The sequence below is a fragment of the Penicillium mononematosum genome (genome assembly GCF_028829835.1).
Source record: "Penicillium mononematosum strain IBT 11891 chromosome Unknown utg000003l:1.0-8172316.0:1.0-8177699.0, whole genome shotgun sequence".
In the NCBI taxonomy this organism is placed as follows: domain Eukaryota; kingdom Fungi; phylum Ascomycota; class Eurotiomycetes; order Eurotiales; family Aspergillaceae; genus Penicillium; species Penicillium mononematosum.
In genome coordinates this window covers 6,943,357-6,964,381 of record NW_026643273.1, presented here as the reverse complement: position 1 = coordinate 6,964,381, position 21,025 = coordinate 6,943,357, and the positions used below count along the sequence as shown (strand labels likewise).

At 37.5% G+C, this 21,025-nt stretch overlaps 9 protein-coding genes across 9 annotated transcripts; 5 read left to right on the top strand and 4 right to left on the bottom strand.

The window, feature by feature from the left end:
* Positions 1-631: 631 nt before the first annotated feature.
* Positions 632-1,122, bottom strand: N7519_007646 (DUF2423 domain-containing protein; the record flags this gene model as incomplete). The annotated part of the gene is made up of 3 exons (XM_057294422.1): positions 632-765; positions 846-881; positions 939-1,122. 3 exons carry the CDS (start codon positions 1,120-1,122, stop codon positions 632-634), a joined length of 354 nt encoding a protein of 117 aa, XP_057149233.1.
* A 404-nt stretch (positions 1,123-1,526) lies between these two features.
* On the top strand, positions 1,527-3,456 carry N7519_007645 (transcriptional regulator family: Zinc finger MIZ-type; the record flags this gene model as incomplete). Its single annotated transcript, XM_057294421.1, has 6 exons — positions 1,527-1,671; positions 1,799-2,119; positions 2,173-2,489; positions 2,559-2,664; positions 2,719-2,944; positions 2,997-3,456. 6 exons carry the CDS (start codon positions 1,527-1,529, stop codon positions 3,454-3,456), a joined length of 1,575 nt encoding a protein of 524 aa, XP_057149232.1.
* A 441-nt stretch (positions 3,457-3,897) lies between these two features.
* Positions 3,898-4,662, top strand: N7519_007644 (trafficking protein particle complex subunit; the record flags this gene model as incomplete). The annotated part of the gene is made up of 4 exons (XM_057294420.1): positions 3,898-4,121; positions 4,181-4,298; positions 4,386-4,475; positions 4,531-4,662. 4 exons carry the CDS (start codon positions 3,898-3,900, stop codon positions 4,660-4,662), a joined length of 564 nt encoding a protein of 187 aa, XP_057149231.1.
* A 451-nt stretch (positions 4,663-5,113) lies between these two features.
* Positions 5,114-6,497, bottom strand: N7519_007643 (malate dehydrogenase; the record flags this gene model as incomplete). Its single annotated transcript, XM_057294419.1, has 8 exons — positions 6,470-6,497; positions 6,391-6,422; positions 6,222-6,332; positions 6,082-6,169; positions 5,641-6,018; positions 5,508-5,592; positions 5,311-5,455; positions 5,114-5,254 (listed from the first exon to the last, which is right to left on the bottom strand). Exons 1-8 carry the CDS (start codon positions 6,480-6,482, stop codon positions 5,114-5,116), a joined length of 993 nt encoding a protein of 330 aa, XP_057149230.1. The 5' UTR covers positions 6,483-6,497.
* Positions 6,498-7,300: 803 nt separating this feature from the next.
* On the bottom strand, positions 7,301-8,083 carry N7519_007642 (uncharacterized protein; the record flags this gene model as incomplete). Its single annotated transcript, XM_057294418.1, has 5 exons — positions 7,301-7,472; positions 7,560-7,681; positions 7,750-7,773; positions 7,857-7,951; positions 8,041-8,083. The coding sequence occupies 5 exons, from the start codon at positions 8,081-8,083 to the stop codon at positions 7,301-7,303; spliced, it is 456 nt and encodes a 151-aa protein (XP_057149229.1).
* Positions 8,084-8,599: 516 nt separating this feature from the next.
* On the top strand, positions 8,600-9,048 carry N7519_007641 (DUF2015 domain-containing protein; the record flags this gene model as incomplete). Its single annotated transcript, XM_057294417.1, has 2 exons — positions 8,600-8,654; positions 8,729-9,048. 2 exons carry the CDS (start codon positions 8,600-8,602, stop codon positions 9,046-9,048), a joined length of 375 nt encoding a protein of 124 aa, XP_057149228.1.
* A 517-nt stretch (positions 9,049-9,565) lies between these two features.
* On the bottom strand, positions 9,566-10,782 carry N7519_007640 (U2 snRNP complex subunit HSH49; the record flags this gene model as incomplete). The annotated part of the gene is made up of 3 exons (XM_057294416.1): positions 9,566-10,270; positions 10,339-10,714; positions 10,763-10,782. The coding sequence occupies 3 exons, from the start codon at positions 10,780-10,782 to the stop codon at positions 9,566-9,568; spliced, it is 1,101 nt and encodes a 366-aa protein (XP_057149227.1).
* A 360-nt stretch (positions 10,783-11,142) lies between these two features.
* N7519_007639 (uncharacterized protein) lies at positions 11,143-11,536 on the top strand (the record flags this gene model as incomplete). Its single annotated transcript, XM_057294415.1, has 5 exons — positions 11,143-11,169; positions 11,234-11,266; positions 11,338-11,366; positions 11,419-11,463; positions 11,515-11,536. 5 exons carry the CDS (start codon positions 11,143-11,145, stop codon positions 11,534-11,536), a joined length of 156 nt encoding a protein of 51 aa, XP_057149226.1.
* Positions 11,537-12,008: 472 nt separating this feature from the next.
* N7519_007638 (putative mitochondrial folate carrier protein Flx1) lies at positions 12,009-13,079 on the top strand (the record flags this gene model as incomplete). The annotated part of the gene is made up of 3 exons (XM_057294414.1): positions 12,009-12,021; positions 12,182-12,421; positions 12,490-13,079. The coding sequence occupies 3 exons, from the start codon at positions 12,009-12,011 to the stop codon at positions 13,077-13,079; spliced, it is 843 nt and encodes a 280-aa protein (XP_057149225.1).
* Between the last annotated feature and the right edge of the window lie 7,946 nt (positions 13,080-21,025).

Genomic DNA, 21,025 nt, shown 5'->3' with positions numbered 1-21,025 from the left:
TATTTATATCTTGGTTACTCGTACTATATCAAGAGTTGCATTCAATTATGCAAATAAGAGTACAGGATGCATGAAGAAGGGTCTTACATCAGGTGGAATATGTTGTATGCAGACAATGGGGAATAACATGGCCATTTTCGTTTTAGGTGTTAGAACTTGAACAACATCCCACGTCAGGATACTCCGTACAGACTGGTCGTATAGAGTGTTAGGCGGTCAAGCGAGTTGCGGGCAAGGCAAACCCTGGAGAGGGCTGTCTCGATTTCACGGGTCCCCATATTCTACGTGGAATATTGTACGTCCTATATTTACTTCATTGGACCCTCTAATCAGAGCTAGAAGCTATCATTGCTGGATGTTGGCATAAAAATTAGGTTAATCAATCTAGACTTCGCTTGTTTGTGGTTGAAAATTAGACTCATATTGACTTCCCCCGGGCCACAGGGTTATTCTGTTTCTAGCAAAATCCAAGTAGTACCTCAAGCCTTTAAAGGTAGGTTATATCAGGCACAGACTATGAAACATATGTAAGTGAATCGCAGGTGGAATTGTGGACTCCCAAACGCCTTTTTGTTCTCCGTCACACCATCTCGTCAAATAATCCATTCATTGCCCCTCACTCAGCATCGCCTCACTTCCTCTTGGGACCCTTCTTGGTTGTAGATAGACGCTTTTGGAAAACAATCGAGTTGCGAGGCTTCTGGTTGCGCTTTTGCACGCGTGCCTGCTTCTTCTTGGAGCTCTTAATTGTGTCGATATCCATTTCTGTGTTGGATGGGTAAGCATTCTGTAACTTAAAGGGGGAGAAAATGTGTCATTCAAAAGTTGAATTGCCATAGACTAACCTTCGCTGTCACCAGTCTGGGCCTTGGCTGCTTCGGCTAATAGGGAATATGAGGTCAGTCAGTATCATTAAAGAATGATAGTAGTATACATACCAGCCTCATCTTCACCTAGGTCCATCTTCGATTTCACAGGGGCTTCAGGTCGTGGCTGTGATGCAAGCTCCTGTAGTTTGGCAGCGAGTCTTTCGGTTCTGGCATCGACCAGTGGGCCAAAGACCTTCTTGCGCAGATTGGCTCTGTTGCGCTTAGAAACACTGGCTCGGACACTTTTCGCCATTGTATGAAAGGCAATAGGAGGGAAACAAGGTAAATAAAGTATCAGGATTTCAGGATATTATACGCCAAGAAGGTTAAACCTGATGAACTGATTGATGTCGGGTGGGAAATAAAATGGTCGCTGATAACACAATCAACTTTTTTTTTCCCCGATAGGCTCGTCTTATGTCATCCGGAGACCGTGCCCAGTGGGCACTTCCAAGGTTCACCTCCGAGGGTCGACTTGACCTCACCCTTTTGTGACTGGGGTTTGTGGCCTTTCCCTCACATTTCACTCCAGTCAAGAGATGTATCGATGCAGAGCCCTTATAATTGGTCTGGCTGAATCGGACCCTTGTCTTTCGAGGAACCCTGAACCAAGCCCACCTTGATTACTTTCGCACTTCTCTTATCTGTGAAGCAGCCATGTCGACCAGCCTGTCGTCAGAGGTCGCAACGCTGACAGCCTTTATCAAACCCCTCACAAACCCACAACTGAAAGATTTGTTGAGGTATGAGGGCCTTCAGGTATCCGGCTTGAAGGCAACCCTCCAGTTCCGCATTATTCAACGTTCGTGAATTCTCCCTATCTCTTGTCATGACTTTTTCATTCTATCCTCTACATGCTTTAAAATACTTTCTTCAATCTGTCTCACAGATCATTCTTCCTAAGATCCATACACTGACCAGCGAAATAGGAATCCAATCACTCGCGGAATCTGACCCTGTCAGTTTCGATGCTCTCGCCAGGCGCATCCGTGCTACTGCTTTCCCAAATACTGTGCCATATCAATCACCCACTAGACCACAATACCAGCCATCGCCTGTTTCTCAATCCCCTGCACAGGCTCGATCTGCACCGCTTGGGGTTTCCATGTCACCTCACCCATACTCTGGTCCGAGTGCTCCTCTCATGAAACCCCCTGTGGCTGCTCATAAATCTCCAGGTCCTTTGATTTTCAAAGAAAGTCCATTTTACACAATCCTTGAGCCGTTGACCCCAATCGTGGAGTGTAAAGGTATGTTACTATATATATTTGGAGCTTGTTGATCTATATCTAATTTTATCCAGTTCGCGAACAAACACGGGACAGTGTTGAACTGAAGGTCATGTTATCCCAGCAAGTTGCCTATAAGCTGCAAACCGACTCAAATCTTCGAGTGATGGTTTATTGCGCCGGTGATTCAGGCCTCACACAATACACCAAGTCGGACGTCGCATTCCCACACCAGGTGGAACTTAAAGTAAATCTCGATGAAGTCAAAGCCAATCTCAGAGGTCTGAAAAATAGACCGGGGACTACACAGCCTGCAGATGTAACCAACTGGATTCGCAAAAAGCCCAACTACCCAAACAATATCGTCATGACTTATGCATTGACACAAAAGGTTAAGCTCGTTCCGTTCCTGTTCGGTAGAGCATCTGTTAGGCCAATTGACTAACTCCGTCTTACACAGAAATTCTTCGCGCTTGCCAACCTCGTGAAGCAGCATCCGACTGATGATCTTGTCTCGCAATTGAAGACACGGAAACTCATCTCGAAGGAACAAGTCTTACGTGAAAGTAAGAACCTCTCCTGTTCCCTTGGGTTGAATTATGCTAAACTCAGATCTGCAGTGCAAAACCGCGCAAATGACTCGGACATTGTCGCGACATCAAGCGTCATGTCACTTAAATGCCCTCTATCTACCCTGCGCATCCAGGTGCCTTGCCGCTCTATCGTTTGCACACACAACCAATGCTTCGATGCATCTTCATTTCTTGAATTACAAAAGCAAGCTCCAACTTGGACCTGCCCTGTGTGTTCCAAAGCGACTAGCTTCGAATCTCTCCAAGTCGACCAGTAAGTCCTCATCCCTTGACAGATCTGTTTCTCTTCCTAACAGATCGTATAGGTACGTTGATGACATTCTACAGTCAACGTCACCTGACATTGACCAAGTCACCGTTGAACCCGACGGCGTATGGTCAAGCCGCACTGATTCCGACGCGACAAAATTGGGAGGGATGACTCCCGCATCTGATGACGACGACGACTTGATTGAGATCAGCGAACCTGGGATGCCCGTTGTCAAACAGGAACCGGGACCCACGAATATCGCCCTGGAGCGAACACCTGCGCAGTCACAGTCACGAGAGGCATCAACCCCATCCTCTGCGATGCGCATGTCCAGCAAAAAGCGACCCATTGCTCAGGTCATCGACCTTACTGAGAGCGGTGATGAAGATGAAGAGTCCCCCGTTCCACCCCCTAAAAGGCCAGTTTCAAGTCTGCCATCCCGGGCTTTTTCTCGTCAGGACTACCATATCCCACCTGCCAGCAGCCCTTTGAATGGCGGGTCGTACCCACCGTGAATTTAGATTCTTAGTTTAGTTAAGCTTGCAAGCGACCGAACAACATTGGTCGTTTCTCTTTCTGATGCATGTTTCCATGGAGTTTCTGGGCCGGGGGAGTCTTCAAGATATCACAAGTGGCTATGTATCTAAGAGGGATTGTATCATTCTAGTTTTGACCAGCCAATTAAACCTGGAAATATATTGACTATTACTCTTTTATTTTATTGTTTTTAAAAGAAAACACAAAACATATCTATATTTTCCTGTATAGATCAAAAAGGCCAGTATCAGGTGGATTCCGGCTTTGGGGGTTCAAAGACACCCCGACTCCCCGACTGCCCCAACTTCCTCCAACCCCCTCATTTTCGAGCTCTTCCCATCAACACGCCTTTATTCCATACGTCAACCGGATCCCTTGCTCATTCGCCTCTTGGATCAGTTCGCCTTTCGCCGTTCATAATGTCATTCGATTCAACTTCCCCTTTAAATACCGACCCAAATGCCCGCGTCTTCAGCTCCTCATGCTTCGACTTCCTACTCATAGAATTGGTGCCAATGGCTGAGCGTATGGCAAAGGAACTTGCAACCGAGGGAAAGGAAACTGAAGATGAAGAAGTTAGAGAGACGACATTCTTTCGTCTAGAGTCTCTGGGTTATCGTGTTGGGCAAGGCCTTGCGGAGCGGTAAACATGCTTTTTCTCTTGCAGTCCTAGGGCGCGCTAACCTGTATCAATCTCTATAGCTTCGCCCGAGACCGTCCTAGGTTTACCGATAACCTCGACGTGATCAAGTTTCTCTGCAAGGATCTGTGGACGGTCCTATTCAAGAAACAGGTGGATAATTTGAAAACGAACCATCGGGTATGTGCAAGACAGAAATAATGTCGGAGAGATGCGAGACAGCTACACTTGCACAAAGATTCGAAACTAATGGCAACAATAAAATAGGGAGTCTATGTTTTGACCGATAGCGCGTTCCGGCCATTTGGTAGGATGAGCATGGCGGTTCGGAGTGAAGCAATATCCATGGCGCAGGCAGTAAGCAACCCCTTTCCAATCAATGAGGATATCATGGGCTTATAGATTGACCTAGTACCTCTGGTTTCCCTGTGGTATCATCCGGGGCGCGTTAGCGAACTTGGGTATCAACACGACGGTGCAGGCTGAGACCTCCGATCTACCAGGTGCAACTTTCCAGATCAAAACTCTCCAGCCTCGGCCTTGAGCAGTAAAGTGGTTGTGCCTGGGCCTGGGTTATCCCTTTCACTCCAATTTACGCCTACTCCATGACTTATGACAGTTCCATCTTGCAAAGACCTTGTGGTTCCTTCGGTTTACTACAAGGATTGATTCCAAGTCTCTTGCTCAAGATACCCAAAACGCGCAAATATGAACGGTGAAAGCTGTACTTGTTTCCATTTGAAGGTCGGTTAACTATATTTGTGTGCCAAACCTACCCATCTGATTTCGGACCGTACACACCCCGTGTCTGCTCATTGTTCATAAACTCGTGGTCTCACATTTAAAGCCTATCTTTCCGGGAGAAGATTGATTAGCAACGCTCTGCTATTTTCCGGTGTCATCGCAGCCGTGGAGAACCCAGGGAGAAATCTACTGACACAAAGAGACCTACCCGATATACATGGTGCACAACGGACAGGGGGAAAAGGGGGGCCTTACTTTGGTGGGGAGTTCTTGGCGAACTCAACGCCCTTCTCGATGTTGCCCTGGAGTCCCTTGATGCAAGCCTCGAGGAGCTTCTTCTCCTGCTCGGTCACACCATCAAGGATGTTGATAGCCTTCTCAGCACCGTTGAGCTGGATCGAGCATTGTCAGTTAGTTGCCTTAACACACTGGAAAATTGAAGACGTACACCGAGTTCCACGGGAGTGGAGAAGAAGTCAAGTCCGGTGGCCTTGGCAATCTCATCACCGCCAGCAACACCGGGCAGGTAGACGAAAGTAGGCTCAACAATGCCCTTCTCGCCCTTGGAAGCCTTGATGACAGCCTCAGCGAATCTAGTATTTGTCAATTCACCATGGTAGCTCCGAATTAGCGGGTGAAACCTACCTGAAACCGGCGAAGGCCATAGACAGAGTAGCGGAACCAGCACCGTCCTTGGCCTTGACGACCTCGTCACCTCCGAATTGGACACCTGTGAAATATCAGCAAATGCCTTTCACAGAAAGAACGGTCCACATACGGTTGACAAGAGCATCGTAACGGTCAGCGGGGATCTGGAAGCTGGGGGAAACCTTGCTGAACAGAGGAACAATGGTCTCGCCAGAGTGGCCACCAATAACGGGGACGGTGGCATCAGCGGCGTTCTTCACGCCGGAGAACTCCTGGGTGAAAGTCTCGGCACGAACAACGTCCAGGGTGGTCACACCGAACAGACGCTTGGGGTCGAAGACACCGGCAGCCTTGAGGACCTCGGCGGCGATGGGGACGGTGGAGTTCACAGGGTTGGAGATAACGAGGATGAAAGCCTTGGGGGCAAACTCGGCGATGCTCTCGACGAGACCCTTCACGATTCCGGCATTAACCTTGAAAAGGTCGTCACGGGTCATACCAGGCTTGCCTAGATGGTACGATAGACGTTAGCAAAAAAACACCAACCACCCCGATTTGCGGATCTACTGACGGGGAATGCCGGCGGGGATGACAACAACGTCAGCACCGGTTAGAGCAAGCTTTAGTCCATCATCCTTGGGGAGGTAACCAGTGATTTTCTAGTTCCATTTGTTAACAGGCTTGTTCACGAGGCTTCGGGAGTGTACGTACGGCGACCGAGGAGATGTGAGAGAGATCTGCAGCCACACCGGGAGTGTTGACAACATCATAGAGAGCAAGGTCATCAACGAGAGGGCAAGCCTTCAGCAAGAGGGAGAGAGGCTAGAGGATCGATTAGCTGAGGCTCATAAGAACCCTTTTGGGGAAAGGAGGGCCATACCTGGCCAATGCCACCAGCAGCTCCGAGAACAACTAATAACGAATGAGCAAATGATAGACAAAACAGCCAAATAACATACCAGCCTTGACCATGATGAATGTGTGTGTATATGTGTGTGTTTGTGTGTGTGTAGAGAGAGAAAGAAAATAGGAGAGAAATGAGGAGAGGAAGCTTGAGGGAGGAGGGGACCGGTCAATTTATAAGAGGGGCAAGTGTCCCCCAGTGAGAGGGGCAACCCCGGAATACGGAGTTCCAAATTGTTGATGGGATTTCATGTGAAGTGACGATGTTTACCTCAATTTATATCTATTTACAAAGTACATATGTATTCATTTTTGATTTAATTTGATTATACGTTTATGTATACTATGCTTACTATTACTATATTTACTATATTTACTATCTTCTACTATTATATCTGTTAAATAAGATCTATCTCATCCATGTATAAGGAATTACCTAGGTACCAAGCTCTGGACCTTTCTCCAGACTTTCCGGCAATTCTCGTCCCTTAAACAATGGACTTGTTCCACACTTCCCCGACCGGGTTGTCATATCGGGAAAAGGCGGACTATTATACTACCCTAGGTATATATAAACCTATATTCTCTTATACCGGACATTGTGGCTCGGGCCGACCAGTCGGTTGTGAATCAAATTTTACTGTCTTCTTGGTTGATTTCTTTTCCGAATCGTTCTGATTTTCCTTTTTTTTCGGGGAAATCTGTTTTCTCTTTTAGAAGGTCTCAGATAGGACACTGGTTTTTCTTTTCTGTCCTCGAAGACTGCTAGATTACATGGTTCATGGTTTCCAAGTCCCAGCATAGCGTTTTACATACGCCTATCAAGTCTCCTCCCCCAAATCCCCGATCCTTCATGATCAACAATTCAGACTCATCTCAAGACGAATTTACTCAGACTCTTCGGCCTTGCGGGCCTTGGCGCCACGGGGCTTCTGGGCAGGAGTATCCTTCTTCGGAAGCTGGGAGCGGCGGACGGCGCTGACACGGGCGACGGCCTCCTCACGGAGATCAGCACGGTAGTTGTTCTTGGCGGTCTTGTCGGCAACACCCTTGTAGATCCTGAGAGAGCACATAATGATCAGCACTGGGTCGCGAAGGCGAACTACACCATGTGTCTCGAAGAATAAGAAATCGGGTCCCGCTTACTTGCGGTTGGAGGTGCTGGGACCGTAAGTCACAGTGACCAAGTTCTGAGCGGGCTGCTGGGGGTTGCTGGGCTTCTTGGTGGTCACGGCGACACCGTTCTCAGTAGCCTGGACACCGACAGCCTGGAAGGTAGAATAGTTAGCGCCAAATGATAAGAAAAGAAAACATCAGCAGTGTAGAGCATAATTACCTTGTTGTTGGCATAACCGGCATACTATAATGCGCCAAAAGAGACCTTCGTTAGCCATGCTTTCCCGGAGAGGATCACCCATTCCGTCTAATCCCCGAGGCCCGTACCTTGTAGGAGTGCTTGTTCAGCAGGTTCAGGGGGTCCCGGGAGAACTGGAAGCCACCGCCGGAGTTGCGGTTAACCAGGAAGGCGTTCTGGTTGCCTATTCCAAATATTGATGAGCTAGAGTTCGATTTCCAGAAGCTTTGATATGAAAGGTCGAAAAGGAAAAACGCGGAGGGTCGGACGTACGGGTGATCTGCCAGACCAGATCGTTGGAGATGTTTGAGGCCATTGTGATGAGAGGGGATGTTGAGTTGGAGAATTGAAAGATCGAAATCGCTATCAAAACCGTCTTCACGTCGATCAAATTGTGTGTGTCTCAAATGCCAAGACCTCGGATTGGACGGGGTCTCGCTAAGGCCGCTACTTTAGGAATAGTCTCACTGCCTTGATGCCTTAATGCCTCAATATCAATATTATTTGTAACTAACCTAACTTGGTTAGTACGTTATGCCTGGATGCCGTGTTGCCTGTTAAATAAGGCAGCACTGACAGCTTCCGGCGACCTCCAGGCTGCCAATAATATGAACGCGATGCTGACGTTGCCTCTCCTTTCTAGTGACAACCACTCTAAGTCTTCCTATGCCTTCTTCATCGACAGCTTACTGTCTGGCGGGGCACACCATCTCTTAGTTCTTCTTCGGCAAAATACTTTCAAGAACACCAACCCTCTTCCTCCGCAATATTGCAAAGCTCTATACTACACTACTACTACACGCCGGAATCTTGACCGGTATCACTCATCATCATGACCTACATTCTCTTCTATTTCCTACTCTTTTCAGTTATCATCGGTGGAACAGGTAGGTCGAGTATATTTCCAACTCTAAAGGAAACAAAGCAATCCATACTGGATTTGGTTCTAATTTCACTATAGCGTTATACCTCACTCGGTCACGGTGGATGCCATTAGTCCAAGTACCTGATTATCTCTATCACCGCCTTCCCTCAAGTTTTACCGCCGATCTCGAGGCTGGCCTGAGCTCGTCACAATTCGACATTACTGCCAATCTTGCAGACGGGGATTCGAGGGCTGGCTTGGATCAACGAGCAAAGACCGAAGTGATCAAGATTATGAAGAGTCGAAAGGTCAATTTTGATGAAGCACGGCGGATCTTTACAGAGCAACGATTTGCAAAGAATGACATCGGACCTGACGGCCGGCCAAGGGACCCAAAATTCGTCTCATTTTCGTGATTCGCCTACAACCACATCAACTGTCCTAGCGTTTCCCCCTTTCTTTTTTTTGGGCCATTGCCAAACAGCATCTCACTAACAGAATCCGTACAAATAGAGGTTACGGCGTTCGCCCAGGAATATCTCGTTTATGCTGTTAGAGCGCTTGAAGTACTACGATTTACCGCTTTGTCCGGTGGATTTCTTCTATCTGTGCAAGATCCTTTGGCAATTGAACCCTATTAAGTTGAATTTTATCAAAATACAAGTAGTTTTTCTGGTCTAGTCCGTGTCCAATAGAGACTTAATATTACATATGACCATCCAACGCTGCCAATAGCCCAGACAGCGCCAAGGCACAGTTAGATCCAACCCCCAATAAACATGTTCGAGGTGGCCAAGCAAGAGAACATGAAACACATGGACCAACGCTTTGGTCCTTGGGTCATCAAATCATTTAAAAAAGGACCTCCCACCTCCCATGACAAGTCCATAGCTTTGGGGGGGAGGGGCTCTCAGGGCTGAAGGCCACTAGGAATCACCGACTGCCTCCATATCCGGGCTGTTGGAAGCCCGGTGGCAATGAAGGGGGCCCACCTGGAGGTCCAAATCCAGGCGGCCCAAACCCAGGGGGAGGTGCAGCCTGTGGGACGAAGGGCGGTTGGCCTGCACCATTGAATCCAGGCGGTAAAAAGGTCTGTGGGCCGCCGTAGCCAGCTTGGGAAGGCGGAGGTCGAGCTGGGAGCCCCGGAGGTGGGGTATTGAGTGAAGGGGCCGGAGGTGGGACATGTCGGTTTGGAGGGGGAACGGTCTGGTAAGGCATTGGAGGAGGCGCACTCTGGTAGGGCAAAGCTGGAGGCATAGCCGGGGTCATGGCTGGGGTCACACCCCGATTCATACCTACATCTGGTGTTTGTGACGGGGCTGTGCTCAAGGGTCGAGAGATGTCGCCATTCGACATGGCCGGCGTTGATGATACGCCCGGGCCAGTGCCAGGGAACTGCGGAGCTTGCTGAGTGGGTGGCTGTACATTATGCTTGCGAGCCTGGGCTGCCAGCATTCGTTCTGCTTCATCACCATGTCTCTCGCCTTTCCCATCCTTCTTGTATGCATACTGTACAGAAACCTGTTTGTTCATCAGGTACTGGCCATTCATGTTGGCGATAGCCGCATCCGAGGATTCGAAATCGGCAAAAGAAACAAATCCATATCCCTTAGAGAGATTGTTGTCATCACGGGCAATCTGTAATGATGACAAAAAAAAAATGCTGTTAGCAGTGTCCATCTTGCTATATCCGGGGGATATCTCACTTTAGGCGGATTGACAAGATTGCCAAACCGGCTGAATGTATCAAAGAGAACCTGCTCGGCAACCATAGGATCAAGGTTACCCACAAACAGCTCGGCGCCAATTTCCACGGTTTTTTGCTTATCAGCCGATGCCTTGTTAACACGAATAGGCTTGCCATGGAGACGGATTCCGTTCATGATCTTCGATGCATATTCGGCATCTTCCTCGCTGATGAACTCAACAAATCCATACCCCTGGTGTAACTGCGTGACCCGGTCTTTGGGCAGATGGACGTTAACGATGCGCCCAGCCTGCAACATCAATTCCCATACCAGGCTGTCTGAGACCCGTTCATCAAGGTTTCCGATGTACACGGTTGCCTCTTTATCTTGTTCCCTGGGTTGAATTAGCATGGGGTCTTGTTGTGGGGAGAGAGGGCCTTACCAATGCCTTGCGTTAGACATGGTGAATTAATCGGAGGGGAAAAGCTCCCACGAAAGGAAAAGGACTCAAGGATGCAAGTTCAATCTGTGAAAGTCCTAGTAAAACTTGGACCAACAAGGTAGACTAATTAGCTAATTTGAGTGGAAGTGGAGAGATAATGAGGTGTGCAAGTGTTAGAGTGAAGGAAAGCCGGAGCTGAGGGATGATCAGTGACACCTTTTCCGAAAACTTTTGATTTCCGCAAATCCTCCCTGTTTCCACTTCAATCAACCACACATCTCCCATTCTATTCACTTGAATCCGACCCTTGAGCCAATACCAAATTTATTTCTTTTTTTCATCTTATTTGAAACCCCCAACTTCACTATCATAAATTCACAATGGTTCAATTCTCCGAGGAGACCAAGGTTAGTTGCAAACCCGACCCTCCTTGAGACCGGGATTCTAACTCTCTCTTTCTAATCTATTTAGGAGCGCGTCTCGAAAGTCATTGATATCTCCCGGGTTGCAATTCACTAGTGAGCCTCATAACACCTCTGTGTCATCCTCCGAGCTGACCGGCGATAACCATCTAGCGGATACTTGCCTCTGATTGTCTATCTGGGTATGTCACGATATACTGCTTTGGTATTTTCAACACAATAAGCTAACAAAAGAAAAACAGGCTACACCTATAGCGAGCCCAAGCCGACGTTGTTCAGGTACGCTCCAGGTCCTTAGATTCCAGCTGTTATGACTAACTCGATACCTAGATTGTTCTCGCCTCTTGCGTAAACGACGCGTTGACTGGAGGAAATGATATAGGACATGTGGATGGGATGGATATGGCCCAGCCTCTCGATTATTCCCTCTGCGAGGGATAATGGGTTTGAATATCCGGGTATCGGTTTTTTTAAAGCTTGTGAAAGCTGGATGATTTTTGTATTTTTAAGTCTTTGGCCCAATATTTGTCCACTTTGGTACGGAAATGCTGTAGCCCTGTGGTAATTTAGAGTGAACAACTGAGCTGTGTATAAATAAATAAAAAAGAAAACTAAGAAGATTGGTATGTTGTGGTGTGCACATATGTTATTCTACTCTTGGACTACTCGGTCACATGTTCTGATGTTCTTGGAATATTCTCCTCGTCATCGCATTTTTATCTTCTTCTCTGCCATCGTTCCCCATATACTCTCCCCCTTTGTCTCTACCTCTCTGTGTATTGAACCTTCTTTTTTCATCTAAGGCAGGTTCATGACTAGTCAATATGGCTTCTCGTCGTCCTTTGTGGAGACCGTAGCAGGATTCACAGCGGGAGTTGTGTCAACTCTGACGCTACATCCTCTTGACATGGTCAAAACAAGGCTACAAGGCAAGCTTTGTTATTTTGTTGACTCTCCTTGTGGTATAGAGTAACTAACTCCAGTTTGGTATATGTAGTCGATCGATCATCTTCCCGACTTGGGGGTTCACTGCGAATCATTCGCAAAATCTTCTATCACGAGGGTGGCTGTGCTGCTTTTTACCGGGGACTTACACCCAATCTTATCGGAAATTCCACAAGCTGGGGTTTGTACTTTCTATGCTACAGCAGCTTGAAGGATAGTATTCGAATCTATCATAAGGAGAGGGAGCAGATTCTCACGTCGTCTGATTATCTTCTCGCATCTGGCAGTGCAGGTACGCATATATCATGTCCAATTCAACGTTGTTCCTCCGTTCCTCATTTAACCTGTGGATTTCCTTAGGCGTCGTTACGTCGGTCCTCACCAATCCAATCTGGGTGGTCAAAACTCGCATGTTGTCAACGGGTTCCCATGCTCCGGGGGCATATGCTTCATTTACATCTGGAGCAAAACAAATATACCAGGTGGAAGGAATACCCGGCTTTTACCGAGGTCTCATACCAGCCCTATTTGGTGTCAGCCATGGTGCCCTTCAGTTTATGGCATACGAGCAATTGAAACTTTTCAGATTACGGTCGATGAATACCATGGGCTCAACCGAGAGCAGCCATTTGGGCGCCGAACGGGTGCTGGGTAATGTTGATTTTTTCGCCATCTCCGGTCTATCAAAAGTCTTCGCTGGCGGTGTGACGTATCCTTACCAAGTAATTAGGTCCCGGTTGCAAACCTATGAGGCCCATCTAATCTACCGTGGGGCCATTGATGTCTTTTCCCAGGTATGGGCACAAGAAGGGATCGCAGGGTTCTATAAAGGTCTTGGTCCAAATCTGTTCCGAGTGCTTCCAAGCACGTGGGTGACCTTCCTGGTATACGAGAATACCAAAGTCTACCTATCCCGGCTAGCGCAAAATCCATGGGATACTTCCTACTAATTCCTGCTCATGCTTATAGCAATTTGATCTTACTAGACACCACCTGCCTTGTTAATTTTACAGCAACGTCTGTACTTTCATCAATTTACATTATACCCTGTCAATGTGCATATGGAACGCACCACATGATAAAATCCTAATTTAGCTAGATGTGTTCCTCGCTCTGCTCCCCCCTCCTTTGTGATGATCTGTGGGAATAAAGTAACTAAGAAGGTGCAGTTTGTCATGTCAATTTATTGAATTAGAAAAGCCATAAGGAGAAAAACTTAATTAATCGTAAGGATTGACAGCCTTACATATATTAAACAAGCCCCCAAAGCGCGGCCCCGCAGTTATTCAATTGCTTATACGAAGACATTCACTAGCTATTAATACTGTTGGGGTCACGTGACCTCTACTCCTCCACACATTAGCTAGCCTCACCTGTAGATAGTTTCTCTTTTCTTCACGCATCTATCTATTTTCCAGATTGTCCTATTTCTTCATAGTAGCACATCTCTTAGGTTATGAGCGCCTATCTCCGAGGCTATTGTTTCACAGCAGACCTCGAATCCCCATTTTCCCCGGCGTTATACGTCCGCTAAGCCCCGAGATCCGCAGATCTGCAGGTATTAACCACACATATTGCAGAGTTTTCTAGCTCAGCCAATCAGAACTCTCTATCACTTTTATATCTAGGTCTTATTAAAAGAGACTATTTTATATCACTTTTTCTATATCGACCTTAACTGTTAAAAAAGGCCTAGACTGCGGCACGATCCGCAATATCCGCGGATATCCACAATCTATATCCGTAAAGTGCGGATTTGGATTTTTTTTTAATATCTAAGATCTGTAGCCTTATAGATTTAGATATAGACATTATATCTATTAGATATTTATAGATATCTAATAGATATTAAATAATATAAATATATCTAGACTTATAACCTTAAGATATATATATTAATTTTATATTTTCTTCTATATTTTTTATATAATAGTATATTATATTAAATTATTAAAATCTAGATCTTCCTAGGGTTATATAAATTTAAATCTTTTTATTTATTTATATATACTATTTATAGATTTAATTAGAAGCTATCTAATAGCCTTAGCTATTTTCGAATCCGCTCTAAATAGCCTAATATAGTTATATTAACTAGTATCTCTAAAAGTTTATTATCCCTTTTACTAGCTTTATATAGTTATTTTTAAAGTTATTTTCTTTTTATCTATCTATATTATTTAATACTATTATTATTTAAATTATTATTACCGCTTTTAGTATACTAAATAGTTTTAAGTCTAATATTTTAATACTTTTTTTTATTATTACTAATAGGCTTTAAACTTTAAACTATAATAATAATCTTTAGATTTAATCTAATAAAGTAGTTTTATTTTAAAATAGGTGCTTTTTAATAATCTTTAGCTTTTTTTATTAGAAATTAAAATTAGTAATAAATTTATATAATATTAAATTATAGATTATATATAGCTTTAATTAACTATAATAGTAATAATAGAGATTATAAATATAGTTAAATAGTTATTTAATATTAGTATTATTAGTAGAGATAGATAGAATATCTTTTAATTAGGGCTAGGGAGCTCTTTTTATATTCTTTTTAGAAAAGTTAATATTTCTATTATTTAATTCTATAAATAAAATATTATATAATCTTATTATTATCTAGTTTTATAAGCTTTTCTAATAACTAGTTCTAAAATATATAAATAGAATTAAAATTATTAAAATTATTTTTATTAATAGCTATTTTAGAAGTCTCTAATATTATTAGATTATTAATATTATAAATTAATATCTTCTTATATTAAGTAAACTTTTAATTTAGAACCTTTTAATAATAATTAATATAATTAATATCGCCCTATTAATTAATTAAGGAAAAGTACTAGAGCTTTTTTAATAGAAAGAAGATTATTATTAGAGTATAGATATTATTATAAGACTTATAGTATTTAAAGAGGTTTTTTTACTATTTATTTTACTATTTAAAGTATTTATAATATCTATTTCTTTTAGATTATATCTTTATTTTTAAATTTTACTTTAGCTATATTAAGATAGGAAAAAAGCTTATTATAGATACTAATCGTGGCAAGCCCACCAACACTAGCACCCAGTGTTGGTGGGCCCCAGTCGATGACCGATTCCCACTCGATAACTGATTTTCACAATTAAGTATCTTTTGTATGGCAACTCTATACAAAAGGTACCTAAAACACCGTATAAGAATAATATTAATTTTCTCACTAGTCAAGAAGCCTAGGGGCTATGAAATTATATATATATTGTATCTAGTATCCTAATATTACACTATCAACCTTAGTAGCAAATCTTAAGTGCGTAAAGTAAGAGAACAGTTAAACACTTTTATACGATATTTTACGTGGATTTTTCAGAAAAGCTCTTTATGTCTTCTATATTGTATATTCAGAATTAATTTTAGTAGGAGATCGATTAAACTAGACTTATATTACAATTCTACGTTTTCATCTTCCCTTTAGTTAGTTTGGTGGTTGAGAGAATTGATATTATACTAATATTATATTTTAGGTACCTTTTATATAGAGTTGCCATACAAAATATACTTAATTGTGAGAATCTGTCATCGACCGGGAATCGGTTATCGACTGGGGCTCACCAACACGGGTAGGTGTTGGCGAAGGCGGTGTCACGATTATAGATATTATATATAATAATATCTTTTATCTTTAATAGTATTATTATAAAATTAAAAAAAGGCTTTCTTAGAAGAAAAAGATATTTAATTCAATACTACTCTTTTTAATTAATTAAGCTTAAAAATGAAGATATTAATAATTAGTATAATATTAATTATAGAATAGCTAGAGCTTTTTAGTCTAGTTAAATATTAAAAATATTAAATTCTATTGTATCCGAATATCTTAGATTAGGTTTAATATAAACTCTAGCTAAAAGGCTATAAATATTTCATAATATTATAAGTTTATATTAATAAAGATTATTAGTCTTTAGATCTTCTATACTTTTATTAGTCTAGGTATTATAAAGATTTTAAAATAGGAAATATATATTTTTTTAATATATTTATAATCTAAATACTATATATATTTATTTTTTTAAAAAAATATGTTTTTTTCTTTAGACTACTTTAATTTAATCTTTTTATTATTTAATACCATTTTAAACTTCTAAAAAAATTTAAATTAAACTTAGCTAGATTGTATATATAATATATAGGATATAGAAGATTAAAAGATCTAATAAATATTAAAATTTAAGTAGTCTTAAATACTCTATATTAAAATATTATTATTAGTTATATTATTTATAGTTATTCTAAGAGGTTATAGGGGAAATAGGAAGGAAAGGTAGTTCTTAAGATAAAAACGATAAAGTAAAAGATGTAAAACAGGAAGAAGTATAAATTAATATATTTAGATAGAAAAAACTATAAAGGATAAAAACTAACTATACTAGGGGTTTTTTACCCTATATTTATATTAAATATATAGTTACATTTAAATTAAATTATGATTTCATATATATTTAATATCTTTATATATTACTAATATATTATTTATATAAACTCCTTTATTATAAGGTAGTATTTTAAATCTTAATTTAAATAGTATATTTAATAAATATTTATACTATAGTCTAAGACTTTATTTTAAACTATAGATAGCTTTAGTTAGATAATAGTATTTAGTTTTATCTATATATATACTAATTAGTAATATAGTATATATAAATATTTTTTTAATATTATATTATAATATAGACTAGTTTTTATTAATAGCTATAATTAAGATTATATACTATATTTCTATTTAATATATAGTAGAAAAAGTATCTAAAAAATTAATATCTAATTTTTAATAAAAACCTTATATAACCTATCTAGTTTTATATCTAAAGGTTTTATCTTTATTAACTATATATAATTCTTTTATATTTTTAGGATTATATATAGGTTTTTTCTTAAAAACCTATCTACCTTTTATAGGTATTATATTTTTATCTTTTAATAAATCTATAATTTTATAAGTCCTTTAGATTTCTAATTCTTTCATCTCTTTTAGATAGGCTTTATACTATTTATATTTTTTATTACTTTCTATAGTCTTTTTATATATATTAGATTTATTTAATAGAGTTATTATTAGAATAAAGCTATCTAAACTACCTATATTTAAAATTAGATTTTCTAATTTAGTATCTTTTATAGTATAAAGTATATTATTTTCTTTATATAGGATTTAAACTTTAATTTTATATATAGGATTTCTTATTATATTATTATAGCTTTTTAGATCTAATGTACTTTTATTATTATTATTATTATTATTATTATTATTATTATTATTATTATTATTATTATTATTATTATTATTATTATTATTATTATTATTATTATTATTATTATTATTATTATTATTATTATTAGTACCTATAATATATAAGGTTTTAAATTAACTTTTATAAATAGATATATCTTTAGACTAAATAGTCTTATTTTTATTTAAATCTTATAGTTTATAGTATTTTATATTATTATAGCCTATTATTATAGCTTTATCCTTTTTAGACTTTAGTTTAGTTTTATATTTATTAGTATAGTAATAAATAATTAAACCCTATATTTTTATATTTTTAATATATAGTTTTATATTAGTATATATAGTTTATAAAATAATTTAAAATTTAATAATTTATAGGGGGTCCTATAATATAGATATACTACTACTTTTAAAGCTTCTCTCTGTAAATAATTAGATACCCTTAATTATATTAAAATCGATCTAACTTTATTTAATAAAGTTAGATTAATCCTTTTAATTAAAATATTAGGTTTTTTAATATCTATAAAGCTTAATTTATAAATTATATTATATAATATAATTTTAAATTTCTTATTTATATACTCCTTTCTATTATCTATAAAGAATTCTTTTATATATCTATTTTTATTATTTTAATTTTAACTTTTTAATTTAATAAATATATTATAAGCGTCGCTTTTATTATTTAAAAGAAAAACCTATATATATCTAGATTTTTTTATCTATAAATATAATATAGTATTTCTTTTTATCGAATATTAGTATTAATAGACCTCTAATATTACTATAAATTCTTTCGATAATATTATTTTTTATATTATTATTACTTTCTTTATTTATATATCTATTATCTTTAGATAAAAGGTATACTTTATATTTATTAACTTATTATATATATATATATATTTTTAGTTATATTTATATTTAACCCTTTTAATATAATTTAGAATAGTTTAAATAATATATAATCTAGTCTTTTATACTATTATTTAATATAGTTTTTTTTATTTTTATAGATAGAAGTATATTTCTCTCTTTTATATTAGTTTATAATATTATATTTCTAGATATATAGAGATTTTAATTTTTAACTACTATTAAAATTAATTTATCTCTTTAATATAATATTACTTTTTCTTTTATAAAAATAGATATTATATTATCTAGTTTTTTAATATTTAATAGATTTATTCCTAATTTAGGGATATAATATACTTTTTTTAACTTTATAATATATCCTATATTAGTTTTTACTAAAATAGATCCTATAATTTTTATATATATAGTATTTACTTTTCCCTATTTTACCTTTTTATCTATATATTTATATTAATAAAAATAGTCTAAATTATAAATTATATAAATTATAGTAATAGTATTAAATATAAAATTAAATATTAAACCTAGAGTATAATCCTTTTCTATTTCTAATATACTAAAATTATTATTTCTATATCTTTTTAAATAATCTAGTTTATATTTATTAGCTATATTATTTATATTATTAATTAATAGAAGATATACTTCTTTAGCTATATCAAATTTATCTTTAAAGAGTATTAAAAAATTAGGAAGAATTATATCTTTATTTTTTATTTCTTTTTATTAATTAGAATTATTAATAGATATTAATATAGTTTCTATATTTTTATCCTTTTTAATAGATAGCTTTTTAGGTTTTTTAACTCTATAATTCTTTATTTTTAATAAATTTATAGTATTTTACTAGCGAGGTATAAAGCCTTTTAGTACTTTATCTAGAAATAAAAACTAGTAGTTTATAGTAGTATATATTATAGCCTTATAATACTTATAATAAGTACTATTAAATAGCTTCTTTTTCTATATATTTTTTGATTTTTATATAATTATAAGCTTATTATTACTTATTTATTAAATATACCGAGATTTATTAATAAGACTAGAAAATAGGGTTTCCGAAGTATATAAATTTAGATCTTTTTATAGAGATTAAATAATAGATTATATTAATAATTTATATTCTTTACTTAGATTATTTAAAGCCTATATAATTACTACCTATTTTAGTAGTATAATCTCTTTACTAGTAAGATTATCTACTAGTATTTTAACTTTATTTAGATATTCTTCTATAGTATAAAAATTATCTAATTAAGTATTAAAGAATTCTTTAAAGTTAAATACTTTATAGTAAAACCCTTTAGGTAATAGATTTCTTATAGTTTTTCTTAGGCTAGCTTTATATCTATAATATCTTTTATATATAGAAATAGGCTATTATTATATAGTAGCTAAATAATAGAGAGAGCTCTATTATTTTTACTATTAGTAGTAGGATTTTAACAAATTGTTCTAATAAACTCTTTTATAAGGACTACTTTTACTCTAATCGACTAGATTAAGTAATTTTTAGATCCCTAAAGCTTTTAAATTTATATTTTTTTAAAGGAGGCTATAATTCTATATATAGTGCTATTAATATATATAGGAAGTTATAATTTAGCGTTTCGGAAAGGGTTAATTTTAATAAAGAAGATAAAGAAGGATTTAAATAAACCCTTCTATAATAGAGAGAATAAACGGATAAGCCGGGCTTATAACCTCTAGGAGATTATAGGGAAAATAGGAAGGAAAGGTTTATTAAAATAAAACGATAAAGTAAAAGATATAAAATATAAAGAAGTATAAATTAATATATTTTAATAGAAAAAACCATTAAGGATAAAAAACTAACTATGTTAGGGGGTTTTCCCTATATTTATATTAAATATATAGTTACATTTAAATTAAATCAAGATTTCATATAGATCTAGATCATTTAATCTTAATAATTATGATTTCATATAGATCTAGATATTTAATTTAGATATAATAATAAAATAATAAGATTTAGATACTAAATCTTAATTTAAATCTAAAATAATCTTTAGTATCTCTAAATCTTAATTTAAACCCTTTTATAATAATAATAAAATAATAAAATATGATAGTAGGCTATAATATAGGGGTATAGTATCTCGAAGGGATATTTATAGAGTAATATCTAAGGTATTATTCTAAAGGTACGCTTTCGATACTAGCGAGGTTAGAAGTATAGAGATCGACGCTAGAAAAGGCACGATAATACTCTATCCTATAATACTACCTACTTCTCTATAAATTATCTATTTACTAACGAGCTATATTTTAATTTCTTTACTAGCTAGTATATAATCTCTATAATTATAAACCCCCTTTATAACTATAAAGGTACGCTATTATTAGCCTAGACTTTATATTATTAGCGGAGGATAAGAAAACGTATAGTAGAGATTATTAGCTAAATCGATAATTATATATCTAATCGATTTATTATCTAATAATCTCGCTATATAGCTAGTATAGATACTAGCTATATTTCTATTAAAGATATTAAAATTTTTAAATATAAATACTATTAGGAGAAATTAGGTAGTTTTACCCTTTTATAAGCTTTTCTTAACCGGCTTATTTAAGACGGAAATTAGATTATCCGCTATATAGTTAATAATTTAAATTTACCCTTACTAACTCTTAGATTACTACTTCTATTATATAGAAGTTGTATAGCTTTACTATAATCTAATCTATATATATTATAGATA